This window comes from Tyto alba, unplaced genomic scaffold (genome assembly GCF_018691265.1).
Source record: "Tyto alba isolate M040663 unplaced genomic scaffold, T.alba_DEE_v4.0 Super-Scaffold_11, whole genome shotgun sequence".
In the NCBI taxonomy this organism is placed as follows: Eukaryota; Metazoa; Chordata; class Aves; order Strigiformes; family Tytonidae; genus Tyto; species Tyto alba.
The window spans coordinates 2,416,815-2,436,736 of record NW_024881273.1 but is presented as its reverse complement, the minus strand read 5'-3'; the positions used below and the strand labels follow the sequence as shown (position 1 = coordinate 2,436,736).

The 19,922-nt window shown below is 53.4% G+C and overlaps 1 protein-coding gene across 10 annotated transcripts in view; it reads left to right on the top strand.

The window, feature by feature from the left end:
* LOC104359916 (DAB2 interacting protein) overlaps window positions 1–19,922 on the top strand; it is a 208,363-nt gene that overhangs the window by 176,194 nt on the left and 12,247 nt on the right. For 9 of the 10 annotated variants that reach the window (XM_033005642.2, XM_042786639.1, XM_042786635.1 and 6 more), the window contains 6 exons: window positions 5,093–5,237; window positions 7,543–7,687; window positions 11,648–11,884; window positions 13,204–13,405; window positions 14,042–14,220; window positions 15,767–16,640. In XM_033005642.2, the coding sequence (XP_032861533.2) occupies window positions 5,093–5,237; window positions 7,543–7,687; window positions 11,648–11,884; window positions 13,204–13,405; window positions 14,042–14,220; window positions 15,767–16,640 (1,782 nt within the window). The remainder of the gene's footprint in view (window positions 1–5,092; window positions 5,238–7,542; window positions 7,688–11,647; window positions 11,885–13,203; window positions 13,406–14,041; window positions 14,221–15,766; window positions 16,641–19,922) is intronic. The other variant, XM_042786636.1, reaches the window with a different exon arrangement.

Genomic DNA, 19,922 nt, shown 5'->3' with positions numbered 1-19,922 from the left:
GCCACGTTTCTCTGCCGCCGCAGCGCTGGCATGTAGGTGTGTCCTGGCACTCCTCCACCTGTAACCTACAGCCCCACCAACCCCTGCTGGTTTTCACCTTTGCATAAAAGCCCAGCTAGACTGGGCTAGTCTTTGAAATAAACGGTAATCTTATTACCTTTATCAATTCAATCCTCTTAAGGTTAAGTCAATCCTATTAATCAGGCATGTGATGTGGAGAACCTTATTATTTCAAAGTCAATCTGCCCGTCAGTCAGTTGCGATACTGGGAAAAATCAGCTGCTGCCCAGAGGGGTGTGTGATCCAAGGGGCCTGTGCGGGGCCGTGGGTCTCATCAGCTCCCTGACACCCCACGTGCTCCAGCCGTGGACACGTTCCCGGGAGGCTGGGCCTTCCCCAGGCTGGCGAGGTGCAAAATCCTTGTGTGGACAGGACACGTCCCGCAAGACTTGGGTTGCTTGTTGGCTGCCTTTGCCTAGCAAACACTCCTGCTGTCACCGCAGCCAGGCCAGGCACCCGGTTGGCTCCATCTTTCTGCCTCCTGGGCTCAGGAGCTGGAGGGGGCAGGCATTGCCCGGTGACACCCCCGGGGCACAGGGACTGGCACCTTGAACCCTTCAGCACTGGGGTACTTGATGCAGACACCCCTCGCCCGGCTTGGGGGGGGGGGAGGCTTTCTTGGCACTGGCGAGTGCAGGCACTGCAAGTTTCAAGCAGCGTGGGGTGCTCAGCCCCCCCAGCCCGGCGGGGTGAGCGGGGCTGGGGGGTGCTGGTGCTCCGGGCAGGCAGGGCTGATCGGACATGTGGCTGAATTAGCTGTCTTCTCTGTTCCAGCTTCGTCCCCTGTGAAGAAGCTTTTTTCTTCCCTTTTTTTTTTTTTTTGGTGTTTGAGCAATGCAATTAATCTGCTTCCTTGGCCCTATTGACATGGGCAACGAAGGGTTGTTTTCTTGTGCCGGTGTTGGTTTTTCTCTTGGTGTGGACCTCACTTTTCAGTGAGCTTTTTCCAATTCAGGCCAGCCCAGGGCAGCTGGGCCCCGGGGCTGGAGCTGATGCAGATACTGGCTGACATGGGGCAGCAGCTTCAGCCGCCCGCCCGCAGGAGATGTGCTCTTTTCCAGGGCATCACCCCTATTCCCATATTCTCCTTCCAGCTTCCCCAGGCAAAGGTTTGGGGGATCTGCTGCGCCAGCGTGAAGCAGTCCTGCTGCGAGATGACTGATTTAGTCAGACATCCTGAATTGCTGCATGTGTGAGGGATGAGGCAGGGGTGAGGGGATGTTTCCTCGCCCACGAGATGCTGCTTGATTGTGGTTTGAGACAGGAGAATGAATTCACCCGGGGGAGGCAGCATCTGAAGCTCACTGGCTGAAAACCCGGGAGAAATGGAAATGTTTTTAGGCTACGGTACAGGTAAATCAGGTTGGAGGTGCTTGAGGGACGGAGCGAGGCGCACAGAGCAAAGCCGGGTGCTGGGGGTGACACAGCCCGTCCCTCCGGAGGGGGCTGTGGCTGAAGGGTGGGGGGAGACGAGCTGCAGAGCAGCAGCATCCCGGGTTGGGGGAAGCTGCAGCACTGGAATTACTTTACGGTGGCGTGTTTGAGCCCGGAGGCCGTGCCGAGGAGTCTGCCTGCCGCTGCAGGACGGGCGGCTGCTCCAGCAGCAAAGCTCCTGCGTGCGATTCTAAAGGGCTGGAGGAGTTGCCTTAGACTAGCACATGCTGCTCTGGGCTCATGCTCAGTTTATTTGAAAAGTGCTGGAAACCAGTGCTGCTTTGTGCTGTCATGCTCTGAATTTATTTATTTATGAATTGCTCTTCTTTATCAGCATATGTGCAGTGACTGAAGTAGCACAGGTTCAGCTGTGTCCAGTCAGAAGCAAATATCCTTAAAATAAACATGGGAGCAAGCCTGAAGAACACTGCCACAGTCCTTAATTTTTACTGTAGACCTTTTCCTTCCCCTCTCGACTCCGATGTAATGAAATAAAGCATCTTATTTTCTTCCATTGCCAGGGGCCCTAACTGAAAACAACCCCCTGCTGATCTTTGCTGCTCAGAAACAGGGAGTTTTATTGGCTTTAGTTATTGCATTTTATTCAGAGCCTTGTATGTGGGTGAGTGAGGCCCCCGGAGGGATTCAACAAGTATTTGCATTCCATTTGTGTCTTCCGAGTGCTGGCTGCTAGTGTACTTAAGGCAGAGATACCAGACGTGTGATCCAGAGCCGATGTGGCTTTTTTGTATGGAGGGAAGGCAAGATCTGAAAGATGGCCCTGGGAGAGAAGCTGCAGGATGTCGTGGGAACTGACCCATGGACGAGGCTCCTTTCCCAGGGCGAGCGGAGCTCCCTGGGCTGCCGAGAGTGGTCTCTGCAGAGGAACTCACTCAAGGACTCTGGCTCTGGGTATTTTGATCCCTGATGCGTCTCGGGGCCGGTTCGTACAGCCCAGCAAGATGCAGACCAGGGAGGCTGGACCTGCTGGGGTCGGTGGGAAGCCCTGGCCTGGGGGATGCTGTTGGGTGTCCTGGCTCTCACCTCCATCCCCTGGTTACAAGGCCAGATTCTGCCACGTTACACCCCAGCTTTGGGTGCTGCGCTGCGATGGAGCCCTGGGATTTCAGCAGCTTTCCTTTCCGCTTTGGAGACAAGGGGTTGTTTTTGTAGCTGTTGAGCTGCAGGAGCTCCATAGGGGATAATGACTGCAGCAGAGGTTTCAGAGGGATCTTTTCTGGTTTTAAGTCCCACAGTGGAATTTTGCCTCATTTTAAATTTTAGTGAATTCTGTAGATTGGCTAAAATCATCAAAATTCACATTATCGCTGGCTAAAACTTGACCCCTGGGTTTCCACCGCTCAGCAGCCCTGGCTGACGGTTGGGTTGTGCATCACAGCTTGGCCCCATGTCCCACAGCAGCCAGTCCTCAGCTGACAAGAGGGGGGAAAAAAGCAAACACTTGGCTAAGAGAAGCTGTAAAACTCAGTGTTCCTGAGATAATTAGTATGTTGGGAAAGTGACAGGAAAGAGAATCAAGCAAAGCCAAGGTCAGCGGCTGCTAATTAAGAATCAGCACTTTGTGTCAGCCTGAGCTGTGGCTTGGAATTGAAACGTACCCTGGGAGAGACCCGGGAAGATAAAGGTGATAGAGTTACCCAGATAGCAGCTAACTGGATTTGAGCAGGGGTTTAAAGTTTCATTCCAGTTTGGCCGATACAAGGGGCAAAATGAGAGAAAATAGTGGGGGGAGGCACATGCTTTGCTGCCAGGAGAGATTTTTGTGTCTGCAGCTGCTGGAGCATTGCAGATGTGGCAGGATCTGAGGAAGGGGATCTTCTGGCTAAAGAAATCATGGAAGTGACTTTTTTTCCTCCCTGAGCTCCTCCTCTGGCATTTTTGGAGGCTATTCCAGGAAGGTCACAGCAGTGTGTTGGTCCCAGTCTTGTGGGAAGGCAGGAGGGATCAGGCTGTTGTCTGCAGAGGTACCAGCCTTCCCCCTCCTGCTCTGCTCTCAGACAGAGATGTACCTGCCTGCCACCTCGATTTTTCCTTTGGGACAGAAGCACAGTAATGAAAGGCCTGGGGAATAAATTTTTTGGGTTTGGAATGGGCCACTGCTGGGTTCAGGTGGAGCTGTTTGTTGAACCTTGATTAAACTTTCAATGCAGAGATGTCCGTATGAAAAATTAAACGGAGCTAGGCGCCTCTCGTGCAAATCTCCAGCCAGCCACTGGCAGGGGATGGGACCCGAGTGTCCCCTGGCCCGAGTCTGGGCTGGAGCAGGCTGGGTCGTGACCACAGTGCTTGGGGGGCTTGGGGACAGCAAGGACAGGACCTGGGTGTCTGCACGGCAGCGCTGGGGGTCTCCTGCTGCCCCTGCCAGGGACGGGTTACACCTGGTACGGTCACAACAAATGAAGGAGAATTTCTTAGGGAAAGGTTATTACTAAGCAGATTGTTTTATTTTAGAGGAAGGCAATTTAAAAAAGGTGCCCTTGGTTGTAGAAGTGAATTTGTATGTCAACATTTCTCCGTCTCTTGCACAGGGAAAACAGTAAGAGGTTTAACACCCGTGATTTACAGGGTGCCAGCAGCCTCTTTGCTTTTGTCACCCAGGTGAGTGGTGCTGGGTGGGAGGAGGTCGACCCTCCCAGCACCCAGCGCAGCGAGGAGCTGGGCAGGGGCCCAGCGCTGCTTTTCCCATTAGCAGTGCAGAGAACAGAAGCTGAATATATATTAGCATTAAAAACTACATGGCATTTCTCCTGCATTAGCGCTAGCTACAGCGCACTAAATATTACACCACATAGTGGATTTTCAGCAGAATGCACGGGGAGCTACGTGACCCTCTCTGATCTGTTAATGCTGTTGCTGAAGCAGACACGGAGCCCGTTTTTGTCTTTCAGAATTTGCAATTCAGTAGCCTGGGCTGATGCACAGGGCAGCTGTCAGCATGCGGTCTGCTCCTGCTCGCCCCTTCCATTGCTCTGCACAGAGGGTTATAAAATCGCATGGTATTTGGTTGTGTGCACATCAAACCAAAAATGTGCCCAAAATGTGCGCTGTGGCAGTGCTGTTTATTTCCATGAATACTAAGGAAATAGGACATTTGAGCATCTTGATGCATATTGCAGGCTTGATTCTCAGCCATTAACTGTGGGGCGCAGCTCATGACATCTTAAGTACGCCCCTGTTTTGCAACCAGTGCAGTTAGACACCCGACACAGCCACATTTAACAATGAGGTAAATGTTTCCCCCACGAAATGCGAGGCTGATACAAGGCCCAGCTGAAAACCGGCACTGGTGGAGAGGCAGATGTGGTGCAGGTCTGGAATGAATCATTTTTTGAGGTGCGAGAGTTGGGACTCCCCAGAGATTTATCTCTCTCTCCCCTTGGCCGTGTGAGGTTGGAGAAACGGGAGGAAAGTGGGGCCGGCAGCAGCACAGCGTGCTCACCCAGGCTCACCCGCAGCCCCTCCGCTCCCTCGCGGGTCTGACGGAGGTGAGGCCTCTCGGGAGGAGGGGAGGCTGCCTGCTCTGCTGAACAAAGCGTCTGTCAGTGCGTGGTGACCCACCATGGGCTTTGCTTTCCAGGATTTCTTGACTGACCTGATGATGTCTGAAGTTGATCGCTGTGGTGAGAATGAGCATCTCATTTTCAGGGAGAACACACTGGCCACCAAAGCAATCGAAGAATACCTGAAGCTGGTGGGGCAGAAATACTTGCAAGATGCCTTAGGTACGTACAGAGCGTTGGCAAGTCTCGCCCAGAGCGGTCCTTCTCGAAGCTGGAGGGTGCTGTGCGTGGTGGGGACCATCAGCTGAGCCCTGGTAGCCATCAGAGGCACCAGCATTTACCTGCCCGAGGGTTTCTCTGGCAGCGGGGTCCGAGCCCGGGGCACAGCCGTGGCCGCAGCGGGCAGCTCTCTGCTCCCAGGTGAAGGTCACCGCTGAGTTAGCGCTTCAATCTGCTTTCAGAGGAGGTAACAAATTGATATTTGAAGGCATTACGCTGCCTGCCAAGTCTCCTGTCTCGGCGCTGGCAGTGTCACGGAAGCTGATTGAATCCTTCCCCTGATTGCACACCCCCGCCAGAGACGCTCCCCCGGTTCCTCGCAGCGCTCGTGAGTCAGATGAAATCTCCCAAGTCACAGTGATGAGAGTTGCCTCCCAGATCACGCTGGGAACCCTCCTGGTGTTTTTTTTTTTTTTATTTTTTTTTTTTTTTTTAAGTGCTGGCTATGTTTATGGCTCCAAAAATATTACTCTTGATGCAAATGAAAATAATTAGAGCTTCTGCTTCTGGGCAGGTCAGGAAGGAGTTGCTGTGTTGCTGTGTGCAGCCAGCACAGCACGAGGACGGGGAGAGGCTGCCTTTGAAGCGTTGTGTCTGAACCTCAGCTGAAAGCAGCTGGGTTGGATCCACATCCTAGCAGTAGGATGAGCAGAATTTCTGTTGAGGTGTTAATTTTTCAGTATGTCGGGTTCCTACTAGTGGATTTGTGTAATTTTAGTGAGGAGCAAAGAAGCATAAATACTTTAAGAGAATAATGACAGTGTTGAGGAAGGGGAGATTGTTGAGCAAATTCAGTCAAACCAACAGATAGCCCACAAGAATAGGAAAAGGAATATTATTTATTTCTGCCTTGTAATGCTTTCTGGTTGAAGGCGAGTCTGTAAGTAGATTACCTCATAAGATTTCTAAAAAGCCAGGAGATTAATGAAGGCAGAGAATTTTGAAATATTCCCCTTTCAGGGCTCAATGCAAATGCTGCCAAGCCAGTTCCATCTAGTACAGGAGGAGCCTGTGATTCTTGCTCGCTGTTTGGGGCACTGATTCTGTGTAGACCTTTTATCAGTGAAATGATTCATCTGTGTGTCACAAGGTAACACAATACAGCATAGCACTTTCCTTTAAACCATGAAGCACAAGCCAGTAATAGGGCTGGATAATAACAGCAGGCATCACCTGCAGGCGAGCAGAGAGGCTCCAGAGCTCCCTGGCAGAGCTGAAAATACATTGGAGAGGCTCTCTGGTACGTAATTAAAATCTGTTTTGGCAATAGGGGAGGAATGCAGACTAGAGTGGGCAAAAAGCAGGAGGATGGGACAATCCAAGACTGTCAGGAACAAGGAGATGAGCAAACCAACTGGAATTAGAAGAAAACCAAAGCAAACCTTTCTTCCTACTTAAACACTGCTTCTTAATCCCCGTTATCTCAACCCCCAGTCTCCCCAGCCACTGCTGTGTGCTCACTGGGGGGGGAACCACGCTACCCCCAGTTGGGCCTCTGCCAAAGTGGCGGGCAACACCCTCGGCCCGGGCGGTGGGGGGGGGTCTGTGCCCGGGTACCCCGGGGTGAAAGGTGGCACGAGAGTGAGGAGCTGGCACAGCAGGCCACAGCGTGAGTCTCTGCAAGGGCGAGGAGCAGCCAGGCAGCAAGCAGGAGTGTAGGGAAACGCAGAGCAATATTTTAATTTAATTTTCTGTGATGTTCAGCTCAAAATAAACCAAGTAAATTGTTTCTTTCCTTTAATTACCTATTTCTCCTGTGAATCACACTGGCTTGTCAGTGCCAGGGCACAGTCTGCAGTAGCAGGCCATCCTACAAATAATTACAGAACTTGCCAGCATACTTCCTACTGGATTAGCCCGAGGGAGCGTCTCTGGAACTGGTGTGATGGGGGTCGGGGCAGGCTGAGGAAGCGAGTGTTTTGGCAGTGGAGCTCTGATGCAATAACCCACAGCCACAGAGGCAGAGCTGCCAACTGGGGAAGAGGGATGAAACGTGCTCGTTGGGAGTTGGGGGGCCTTTCTGCAGGGTGTGCTGTGTTGTTTTGTGAGCTCCCAAGGCAATGCTGGCTGCTCCGGGGTCTGCTCGGAGATCTTGAGAGCTGGCTGGGGCACAGCCTGCTCCCCTACCCGGCTTCTGTTCAGCCAGTGTGACGGGGCACAGGGTAGCTGCTCGGGCTTATGAACAGAATTGCTTGAAGGCTGCGTGTCTCCTGTCTCCAAAACCCATCACCGACTGTCTGTGTTACAGGGGAGTTTATCAAGGCACTGTACGAATCAGATGAAAATTGTGAGGTGGATCCCAGTAAGTGTTCATCTTCTGACCTTCCCGAACATCAGAGCAACCTGAAAATGTGCTGCGAGCTGGCCTTCTGCAAAATCATCAACTCCTACTGGTGGGTATCCCACGAGTGTCGCTCCCCTTCGTGTGCCCTCAGTGACTGCAGGGGACAAGGGTGACAGCAGTCCTGCTTCAGGCTGTTGGTACCTGTCCCTTAGCTGTGCTGGAGGGCAGCTTGTCAGAGAGGTGTGGGGGGAGAGCTGTGGGGCCCTGCCCGCGTCCTGCAGCGCCTGAGGGAGTCCGGGCGGTCCAGGAGCAAGGGTGAGGATGGCCAGGGGGTGAGACAGCATCTCCCGCTCAGCCAGAGTTTGGAGTATCTGCTCTGGGGGTGCGACAGCCTCGCTGATACTCCGTCACACTTGTTTTCAGTGGGTGCTGAAGGGTTACTGGTGCACAGGGACAAGGCTCTGGAGTCAAGGAACACAAAACCCTTTTGCCAGTGTGACCAATTCAGAGAGGGGCTTGATGCCAATGGTGTATGAAAGTCTGGAATAAAGGACAGCAGTGCCTGTCATGGGTCTCGCACCCATGTAACCACTCAGTCTGGATCAGACTCTGCCTTCCTCCCCAGAGCATCAGGTGAAGTTTTGAAATCTTCTCTGCAGCAAGCAGGGCCTGTGGCCCTCCTCCTGCCTGCGAGGAAGCTGCACCAGCACAGGGAGCTTTTGTTTAGGCAGATGTTCTCCTGTTGCAGAGTGCTGGAGCAGGGGAGGATGCTGCTGTTCCTCCCGGGTTGCTGTTTGGCTCAGCATCCTGCATTCCTCTGGGTTAACCCCTCTGCCTCCCAGCCCCGGGGTGCTTGCTGAAGCAGAGATGGGGAGCCCATTGCCTCCTTGGCCCAAGGCCTGGTATGCACTTTGAGGCATTTCCTAGTTGTTTGTTCTCAGGGTAGAAGTTCTTACAACTAGTTGGGACAGGCCCAGATATGCAAAATTGATTGGAGTAAAGTAGTTGTATCTTGTTGCGGAGGCGGCTGTCAGGCATGGCTGTGCTCATGGCTGCTCAGCCCCGGGCACTGGGAGCCAGGAGTCCCTGGGTCTGTTACAGATGCTGCCTGCAAAGATGACCTGAAAGGGGAAAAAGTGGGCTTGTGACTCTCTTTGCTTGGAGAAATAAAACTATTTTGCTTCTGCTTCTTGCTAGTATTCCCAGAGACTCTTGTCCTGAACGTACGAGAGAACGATCATTTTTGTCTTACTGCTGGATTTGCAGTCTTCCTGCTTAAAAATCTGGGCTTAGTTTTTATTAACGCATTTAGTAGTAACACTGTTGTTGCAAAACGTCAACTAAGGATAATACAGGAGGAAGTCAGTCTGATAAGAAGGATTTCTCATTTTCTCTCCTATCCCAGCTCTTGTGTTAAGGCCTGAAAACTCATTATATGTAGTCTCCCAGGATGGTGAGTGTACCCTCCTGCAACCCCAGGAAGGGAATTGCTCTTCCTGATACTGCTCAGAGAGAGAACAAGCAGTGAGAGGCTCACTCGGACTTCTTTTATCTGCCACAAATAAGCAAAGAGCAGGTTACTTTACAGGTGTCCTATACCTTATCCTGGGCCAATTAATAACGCTGACTCAGGAACAGCATTTACCTGCTCTCCCAGGAGGGTTTCACTGCTTTTAGTCACCAGTGGATTGTAATTGTTTGAATTAATGTCTTCCTAAAAATACCCAGAGCAGCACTGAAAGGTCACTCTGAAAACAGGCTTGAAAAGTGACCTAAGGAAAACCAGGAATGCACTGGAAGTTTGTTCCTCCGGCCCTGCCTTTCTGAGGAAGGCTGGAGCAGCTGAGCTGCTGCTCTGAGTGGTTCCCCCTCCGTCCTTCGTGCTCAGCGGTTCTTGGGGATTAATTGGGCTGATGAGTGTTCGGGATTGGCCAAGGTATCCTGACAGCTAACGATCTTGCTTTAAATAGAGTGCCAGAGTGTGCATGCTCATCTGCCGGAGAGAGTCAGAGAGAGGAAAGAGGTTTACAATAACTGAAAATTGTTATAATCATGACATAATTTGGACATCTGGAAAGTTTCAGTGTAAGCAGAATTTCAGCATGTGGAAGCTCGTTACTGGAAAGTTGGGTAATGAATTACAGGCCCGTTTGTCACATAAAGCCGGCTAACTGAATTCCATCCACTGTTATACAATTAAACTTTTATGGTCTCCCAGCCTGTGATAGTGAACAGTACTCACGGGCTGTATGCAGCCAGTGCATACATTTTCAAGGGTTTACTTTCAGTAACTGTACAACCTGTCCTGATCATTCAAGCCTTAAATTGCTTAAAGAATTCTCATGTTTCTGGGCAAATACCATGAAGTAAAAGGGCTTTGTCCAATTGTGTGGATCAAGCCAAAGACGGAGGAGAATTTATGCAGCCAAAGACATTGGCTAGTGTTATTTATAAAGCACAGGGTAAAAGCTCATGTGTGTGAAAGTATGAAGCCAAGATGGAGCAGAAGTTGAACACGACGACAGCGTTTGCCAAGCGCTTCCATGGCGTATCACTGCCCATGTCAGGAGGACAGAGAGAAACCTCCCGGAAACCCGGAGCGCAGCGATGCGCACCTCTGTCAGCAGCTGGGCTGGGTGGGCTGCCCAGGGTGGGCAGCATGCCGTGGGGTGCCCGCTGTGCCGTGGGGTGCCCACTGTCCGGGGTTCACAGCAGCACCCCCAGCCCCAAGACGTGCAGCCAGGCAGCGTGGTCTGCAGGTGAATGAAATGAGGGGGCGATCTGCCCGCTGAGCGTGCCTGTTCCGCAGCCTCCCACCTGGTTCTTGCTGATGCTGGATGGTGGCTCTGGCCGTGCAAGCCCGTGTTTTTTTTTTTTTTTTTTCTTCTTCCCGACTCGTGTGAAGTTTGGCTGCAGGGCAGTCAGTCCCAGAGAGGGGGGGGGCAGGCCAGTGAGGAACCAGCTGACATTGCTGTGCTTCTCCCAGATAGTCCCTGCAGCAAAACTGGGAAACCAGCCGCTGAAATGGCTGTGTGTTAAGGAGATTTTTATGGCCTAAAATGGAGTCTGGCCCTTCTTTGGCCTGCTTTTGTACCGTCCAGCTGTCAGTGAACAGCTCTGGTTTTGAAACAAAGACGGCGGTTGCTGGCCAGGGCAGCCCCCGGGGTGGGTGGGGGGGCACCCAAGGGACCAACGGCAGCACGGTGGGACCCACTGCCCGCCTGCTCCCGTGGGTGGGAGCATCCAGCTGAATAAATAACACGTGCTGGGAACAGGATAAGGTGGGAGCAGGGAGCCGGGGAGGGCCGAGCAGAAATGGGCAGAGAGTTCTCTGGCGATAAGAGCTGCTGCAGCGAGCGTCTGCTGGACCCGGGGGAATTCTGGTATCCAGGAAAGCCAGGCTGAGGTCTGTGCAGTTACAAGGCTGGTGCAACTCCCGTGGGGCTCCACATTTCTACTAGTCACAGTGGGATTTGATCCAGGTGCTTGAACAGGAGTATTACAATTTGCAGAGCCCTCCCTCCAAGCACCAGCTGCGCTGGTGACCCCGGTGCTGTTGGTGTTTCTGCCGAGGGGGTCCCACGATGCTGTGTTTCTTCAGGAGACACTCTCCACCTTGGTGGTTGAGCTGCCCCCCACCCCCAGTTTGAAGTGCCCCGTGACACAGCCAGCTGACTGATGATGAGCTGTTTGTCCCAGTTTGTTTCATATCTCTGGCTTCCCAGTTGTCTGGGGCTTTGGCCCCCAGCACAACCAGGAACGTTAGTCTGGTGAAAGCTGCTTCTCTTCCAACTTCATGGAGTGGCTTTGCTTTTTCCTATGTGGGTTGAGTCTCTTAAGGGACAATCTTAAAAAAAAAAAAAAAAAAAAAAAAAAGAGGACAAGAGCCTGTCAGTGGTGTAGATAGTGGTGCTGCTGTGGATCAGCAGGGTGAGAGGGCTCTCCTGTTGTGCAGGTCTGGGTGTCGCGTCCCACAGCTGGTGGGCACCGTGCTTAGTTACTGCTGCATGGCAGTTGGGACGCCCTGGCCTTGAACTTGCCGTCCCTGCACGTCCTCCTGTCGTTTCAGTGTCTTCCCAAGGGAGCTCAAAGAAGTTTTTGCTTCGTGGAGACAAGAATGCAGCAACCGAGGCCGCCCAGACATCAGCGAGCGCCTGATCAGTGCCTCCCTGTTCCTCCGGTTCCTCTGTCCGGCCATCATGTCCCCGTCCCTCTTCAGTCTCCTGCAGGAGTACCCGGATGACCGCACTGCACGCACTTTGACTCTCATTGCCAAGGTCACCCAGAACCTCGCCAACTTCGCCAAGTAAGCTGGGGTGCAGGGGCGGGAGGGGGCAGGTCTGGGGGGTGGGAAGGGACCTCCGGGTGCGTAGGCAGAGCCACGGCTCCGGGGTCAGGAGTCCCACACCGGCCGCTCCTTTCCTCGGCGGAAAGGGCCTGTTTGTTTCCTGTTGGCTTTTTCCCCCATGTCTCTCTGGGACCCATTCCCTCACTCTCAGGTCAGGGAGATCATTTTGGTTTCCAAAACAGGAGATGCTTTACGAGCAGGAAAACGGGCTGTTGGTTTTGACCAGATGGCCGAGCAGGCCGGGTGGCAGCAGGAACGCCCCGGCACAGCCAGGCGCTTTGTCCCGTGAGGGCTGTGCGGGGCATGGCTGGCAGCAGCGACCAGCAAGACCAGAACTCGACCAGCAGCAGTGGTGGGAATAGCTCAGGAGCTGCTTTTTCCCTCCTGTGAGCTCTGAGACCTTCCCTGCTATTAAAATGCAGTTGTCTGGACTGGGAAGGTATGAGAAGAGAATGGGGACACTATCGATTTCCGACTAAGCCCATTGGTTCGATGGAAACAAAGCGAGAGATTCCTGAAAATCTTTCCACTGGCTGCAGCTCTGAGCTACTTATCCTGAGCTCTGATAACAAAATGATGAGCTTTCCAAAACGTGAATGGACAGTTTCTGTCTAAAGCTTCTTAGATTTGGAAACTAGCTTAGTACACACACTCGCAGTCAGGAATGCGCGTACATGCACACAGACGGAAGACATACAAGTGTGTTATACTAGATGACAGAAATTCTCCATATTCCTGAGCAATCCCTAACTAAAGGTTTTTCAGATTTTCAGCACTTTGCAGGAAAGACTGTCTAACTAAACTGACATTAGTCAAGCCAAAGTGATCAAGCTGAGCTGTCCTGCAGATGGCACACGGCCAAGCCTCCCCTGACGGAATCGCTGGCACTGTCAGAGCACCGACCGCTGCTCGGACGGTTGAACCACGAGGCCCTTCCTGCTGTGCTCTAAATAAGACATCTGACTGCGGGCGAAGTCGGGGTGGAGTGCTTGGAGGGCAGAAGGAGGTTGCAGGAAGCCCAAGGGGACAGAGGGACTGGCCCAGCTGCAGGGGTGGCTCTCCAGGGTGATGCCCAGAGCAGTTGGAGTTAATTTTGATTCCCAGACCAGTGAGGTCTACCAGGTGCCTGCTAGAAACTCGGGGATCCCAAATGCTTTGAAGGGTTCAGGTGCCAGATGAAGGCTCTGGCATTCTTACCTGCCTGTGCACCTGCCTGTTCTGTTGACTGCACTTCTATTTATAGGATTTAGCTGAAATCCATATTACTGTCTTGCTAGGTTTGGCAGCAAAGAGGAATACATGTCCTTTATGAATCAGTTCCTGGAACATGAATGGACGAACATGCAGAGATTTCTCCTGGAGATTTCCAATCCCGAAACCATCTCAAACACCGCGGGCTTTGAAGGCTACATCGACCTGGGCCGGGAACTGTCCACTTTGCACTCGCTGCTCTGGGAAGTCATTTCCCAGCTGGAGCAGGTACCCGGGGGCATCGCGGGGCAGGCTTTGGGGGAAGCGCAGTTGGCCGGTGCCGGGCTCACGTACCGCAGCCCACACCTCCCCGTGTCCGGCAGGTATCAGCCCATTAGCTGTACCTGTGCACAGCGCAGCTGTTACGAGCCCTTAGCACCTCCCCAGCCTTTGCACATGCTGCAGAAGTAGCTCATTCTTTACATCCCCTTTTGAGGGAGGTCAGTATAGCTCTTGCCCTCCTCCTCTGTTTATTATTCGGGGGTGAGGATGGAGGGCAGGTGGGATGAGAAGACAGAGCTGCTGAACACCAGGATTTTGTCTGTCCCAGCAAATTCGAAAGGTTTCTTTCTAAATTAAAAGTATTTTTATCAAGAGACATGGACCAGGCTTGGCTATACCCATCTTCCTCTGTATCTGAGCTTTGTTAATCATACCTGCTTCCTCTGCTGCACAGCAGCAAATGGTTTCTAGAGCCACATGTTCTGGGACATCCCATAGCCTCAGCGGTGGGGGTAAATGATGGAGAAAATGAGAGTTGTTAATGTGATTCACTGAAGAGACTGTCTAGCAACTGGCAGAGCCCACAGTTCTCTAGCAAAACAATAAGATGTTGGTAGTAATTCTGCTCTCTTTCCTGTCCAGGGCACTGCAACAAAACTGGGGCCTCTGCCTCGGATCCTGCGGGATGTCAACGCGGCCCTCAGTAACCCAGCCTGCGTGCAGGTCTCGGTCACGGCTGATCACACCGCGTCCACGCCTAATGCTGGCAACAGCATCTCTGCGGGGCTTCAGAAAATGGTGATAGAGAATGACTTATCTGGGTAAGAGCATAAAAGATGGCCTGGCCGCAGACCAGGGAAATACTGAATATTCATCTACTGCCAAAACCTGAGCACCTGCAGGGAGAGGCAGGACAGGTGTTAGTGATCCACTGACTAGGCTTTCCGATCGCCGAACTGATAGTGGATGTTGTGCAGCTCTGGATCTAGACAGAGCATTGGGTAATAGTGCAAGGCCAGGGCTCCGTCCTGGGTCCCCGAGAGCCAGAACTGGGGATGTGGCCTGGGAAGTCAGGAGCTTGGTGGTTCCGGTCTCAGCTGTTGAGATGTGGCTGCAGAAGCAAGGTGCTAAACCTCTGAGGACTAGAGGGCTTGTTTGGGCTAACCTCAAAGCGATGGTGTCGCCAGTAAGCTCATTGGGGTCTCTGAGTATGCAGGATTTACAGGATTAGCCTTACCCATCTTTGTAAGACATAGGGTGTGTGCTGGATTCACTGAGATCCAAATCTGGACATTTCTCTTAACAGTGGCCAAACTGTGGAAGCCTAACAATGAATTCCAGTCCACTCTGTCCAGTTTTTGTAATCCTGTGGTTTTTTAATGATGGGCAGTGACTCACAGGCACAGTCACCTAACATACTTTTTGGCCTAATTATGTAAGGAGTTTCATTCATGGGGAAGATGACTCTGTTGCAGACCTACAATGCTTCTGTTTGTGGAAAATGAAATGAAGCCCACGCAAATTGAAAGACTCTGCTAGTAAAATAGTTTGTAAGTGGAAACTACATAATATTTAACAGTTTAATTAGAAATAAAAGGCAGCAGTGCCACTGGGCCTGCTCTAATCAGAGCTTTCATCTCTAATGCTTCCCAGTGTGAGGTACAATTGTTTAATGCTGTGGAGGATCTCTGACAATATGCTTTCACCCAAATACTTGCTCGCAGTGCACCATCTTTGATCAGTGGTATATTCACATTAAGCTACTGCAAAGCTCTTTCTTCCTATCCCCAAGAAATCAATATCGTGTGAGTGTATGTTACGGCAGGGGGAATGGGTGGATAACTCTTGGTTGCCAGGCTTTAGCTCTGCTGTTAGAGCTCCCTGACCCGTGGAGGCCTAGTGTGGATCAGGCCCCCGCTCCGTGCTGTACGGACACCGGCCAGCGTGCCCTCGGGAGCTTCCTGCCCAGGTACAGAGCCGGGGACACGAGAGTGGCGTGGGTACAGGCCGGCTGAGAGCACAGCGGGCGACACGCGCTGTCAGCGGGACGAGCAGGGCCCCCGGGCGCGTGTCCGGCGCCTCCTGCCCAGCGCGGAGCTCTGGCCGCGCAGCCGCAGGGCCCGGGCTGGCCCCGGGCTCCTCGGCCCCCCGGCCCCCCGCTCCCCTCGCGCTCGCCCTCCCCGCAGGCAGTCCTGGCCGCGCCAGCCCCGCCGCAGGGCCTGGGTTACGTCCCCGTCCGTCCCTCACAGCCGCGCCACGCTGATTTCTTCTGAGTGATTTCGTTTTCCTGCTCCGGTGCAGCATTCACAACTCTTCTTTTTTGTTTTGTTTTCCTCTCCTCTTCCTTACGCACTGACTTCCCCGCAGTCTGATAGATTTCACACGGTTACCATCTCCAACCCCTGAAAACAAGGACTTGTTTTTTGTCACAAGGTCTGCTGGGGCCCAGCCCTCGCCTGCCCGAAGCTCCAGTTACTCAGAGGCCAATGAGCCCGACGTGCAGATGTCTAATGGCAGCAAGAGTTTGTCCATGGTGGACTTGCAGGACAATCGGCTCTTGGACAGTGGGGCCAACGCGCCCGGCACGGCTGACTCCCTCAATGACAGTCAGTCGTCCCTCGGGCAGTTGCAGGGGGTATGGACCGCACGGACTCAGCAGAACAGCGTGACGGCCATGGCCACGGTGCGCCGGGTGGGCCAGACCCCCACCACGCCGAGCGGTGAGAGCGCGCCGGGCCGGCCCCAGCTCCTGGCGCCCCTCTCCTTCCAGAACCCCGTCTACCAGATGGCCGCCGGGCTGCCGCTCTCCCCCCGCGGCCTGGGCGACTCCAGCTCTGAGTGCCACAGCTCGCTCAGCTCCCACAGCAACAGCGAGGAGCTGACGGCCACCAAGCACGGCTTCGCCGCCCCCGCCGCCAGCGAGGACTTCGCCCGCCGCACAGGGGAGCTGGCCCGCCGGCAGCTCTCGCTGACGGAGAAGGGCGGCCAGCCCACCGTGCCGCGGCAGAACAGCGCCGGACCGCAGAGGCGGATAGACCAGCCGCCCCCGCCGCCCCCGCCCGTCACCCGGGGCCGGACGCCTCCCTCCTTGCTGAACACGGTTCAGTACCAGCGACCCTCCAGCGGCAGCATGATGTCCTCCTCGCCGGACTGGCCCGGCAGCGGGGCCCGCCTCCGGCAGCAGTCCTCCTCCTCCAAGGGCGACAGCCCTGAGATGAAGCAGCGCACGATGCACAAACAGGTGAGTCCGGGGGGCTGTGCCGGCTCCGGGCGTTGAAGGGGCCGGGCAGGGGTCAGCCCGTGGGCTTGGAGGAGAAATGGGCCGGTGGGGATTGCTGCCGTGGGGAGGGGATGTCGCTGCGGCTCCGAGTCGCCGCGTCAGTGCCAGCCCCCGTGGCAGCGGTGCGTGGGGGGACGTACCTCGGCTCTTGCACCCAGCCTGGCCTGAGGCAGAGGCCTTCAGGAATGGGGACGCACGGCCCAGCGTTCCTTTTCTGCGCTCCTCCGTCGCGTGGCACGTTGGCGTGCGACTGCCGCAAGGCGGTAGGTGGCAGAGACGCGAGGGCGATGGCAGCCATGCCTCTGTCCCACGCTAGCATCTTCTCACTGCTTTGCCTCTCCATGCCCCGGCTCTCATCCCATGCCATAGTCAACCCCGCGCCATCTCCCAGACTTGGACCAAGCCCTAATCTCCTCTTGTAACTAAGGGTCTCCTTGCTGCTGCTCCCGTCCCAGCGGAGCCGCGGCGTCCCTGGACGCTCCTGTTTGTTTGCTCTGAGCCCCTCCTGTAAGTGCACGTGGGGAGGTGAGAGCGGGGGGGAAGGCGTGTGCTCCCCGCCGAGCCTGAAGTTCCTGCTGGGCAGAGCTCTGCCGTGATTCGGGTCCCGGACCTCACGCTGGTCTGCACAGAAACAAATTTCACTATTCGTGATGCTAAAATTGAAAGCAGTAGGTCGCAGACCCAGGGCCCTCTGGTTTCCCCGATGTGGATAAATTGTTTTTCTAGTGCTCATTTATTCATTCTACATTTCAGAACTAACCCTATAGAAAATTAACACAGTAGGGTTTCTCAGTGCCTAAAGGAAGAGTTTTAAAAGTAATACAGACCCAGAGAATGTGGACAACTGGCAAGAGCTCGCTGCGTCTTGGCCCGGACACGGTATTAAGGCACCTTTTCAGCAGGACGGTGTTGAAAGAGCACCAGAGTTGGTGTAACTACCTCTCCTTTACAAGGCAGCCGCGGAGGCCTTTGTCAGTGCTGCCCATTCAAGGCTGTTTTATCAGCCCCATCTGGAGCTCTTCTGTGCACACGTATTGATTCCTGAGCGCTGACATTAGCAAGCACGCCATGTAGCAGCATTTGTATGATGTGGATCGATACTCATTAGGTCCAGAGGGCACAGAGCTCTGCAAGCAGCAGCAGCCTCTTTGGTAGCAGAGTTTCTTCCAGAAAGACAACAGTGAACTCCAGGTGACCTTCAGAAAGCCCTGGCCAAGTTGTGTTCACAGATCTCTTCTCAACCCACCCCTGTTGTCCTCTCAAAGTTTCTCTCGAGACCTGAAGTCCTCAGAATGCCTCTCCTACCCTTGATCTGGGCATTTTACTTGTATGTCAGCAGCATCTGTAAACCATGATGAAACTGCTTGCTCATAGTTTGTGGTATTAAATGCTGTTTGAGAACAAAGAAATCCCATTTGGTGGCCAGTTTAGTAGAAGTCCATGGACCTCGTTCCTGCCAGCTAGAAGCACTTCCTCTACTTCTCTAAGTTCATCTGCTGAACTGAGTTCCAAACTGTCCCAGGCCGGTCAGATGTCCTTTTTTACTTCTTTGGAGAAGGAAGAAAGGGGCAGAAGGACCAGTGCACAGTGGGCTGACCTCTGTTCACTGACATCCTTTACCAGTGGCCTTTATGCTGCTGAAATGAGAGCGGGTGGCCACTGCTCCTTGGAGCCAGAAGTTCCGAGCAGCCACCATAGGTGCAGTGCCCGAGCTGGAGACGCAAGAAAAAGCAGAAAACCATAAGCCGGATGAGGATTTATAGCAAGTGTTACTCATGAGCCAAGTCTGAAACTTCTGATTTAAAATTCTGGAAGTAGAAGACCAGACTGGAAGATGGCATTGGAAGGCTCCCAGCCCCGGTGAGATGATTAAACCAGTCCCTCCTCCTTCCAAGTGCAGAACCTCCTGTTCTGCTGCTTGGTGGTGACTACATTTCTCTAACATCCAGAGGTTTGAATGAAGGAGAAAATCCCTGACATTTCTGACTTGCTAACTTGAATTCCCTTGACCGAGTCACAGCTCGCTTGTTTTCTTCCAAGAAACTGTTTGCTGCAGTTTATAATGAGCCAAGACGGAGGGGAAATGAAGAGGGTCCCAATACGGAGAGTGGCCCGAGTAACGACAATCACCCCGATGCAGCTACGTGTCGTCCCCCTTCACTGCCCGAATCGCTGGGTTATATCCTTTGCACAGCAAGCACCCGCTGTTCACGCGCCCCACACCCCTTGATTATTGGTCATAAGCAACTTATCACACCCTCAGAGGGAAACTGTGACAGGCAAGCATCTTGCGGTTTGCTGCATATTTGTGCTTAGCGTAGCCAGATACATAGCTGGGAAAATTCCTCATTAACAGATACAGTTCCTCACAACACAGCCCTTCAAGGTCGTCCTCATAACACAGCTGTTGTCAGCAGTCTGATCTCAGGCCTGGATTGTCCAAACCCTGCAACAAAATATCGTGGCCATTCTCTGTCAGAAATTCTACTACAGGGAAATAGCTGGAGATTCACTTCCTCAACCTTGTAATGTGGTTGGAAAATATTTAGGCAATTCCATTTGCAGTCCCTGCCCGGGCTAGGACTGAAAAGCAGCAGCCGTGCCTGTAGCTCACTGACCCTAGAACAGCACTGCTCCTTGAGCTCCCACAGCCCCATGAACAGGCCTAGAGAGGAACCACTAAGGTGCTGAGCATTTAGACCTCTCCAGCATCCTAAGTGTAGTCTCAGCCAAAAAGAAACCTTTATTTTCCAAGAAGGCACCTGCGTGACCAGAAGCAGCATTTCATTTTTGCGGATCTGGTTTTATCTGTACGAAATCTCCACAAGGAGCAAAAAGATGGCTCAGTAAAAGAGGCTGAAGAGTTGAATGAAATCTCTGCTTGCGGAGTGAATGTGCCACGCCAAGCTGCTCGGTTCTCCTGCAGCTCAGCACCTTCTCAGGTCGTGTCCTTCTGAGGTGACAGGACCTGCTCGGAAAACCTGGGCCCGTTGCTTTCCGCAGGAGCCCACTGCAGCGTGCCGCTGCACGGTCTGTTCTGTGGGGGTGGCACAGGGAAGAGTTTGGCCTGTCCAAGGCTGTTTGACCTAAAATAACGTGCAGATGCACAACAGTTGTTCCTACCCCCCAGCCCTGACCGCTCTGGTAGCTCAGACTCGTTCGTTGCTGTTCGAGCAGCATGGGAGAGGGCTTGCTTGGAAGGAAATTCTCTCTCCACCTTCATGACCATTTCTGTTACAGGTT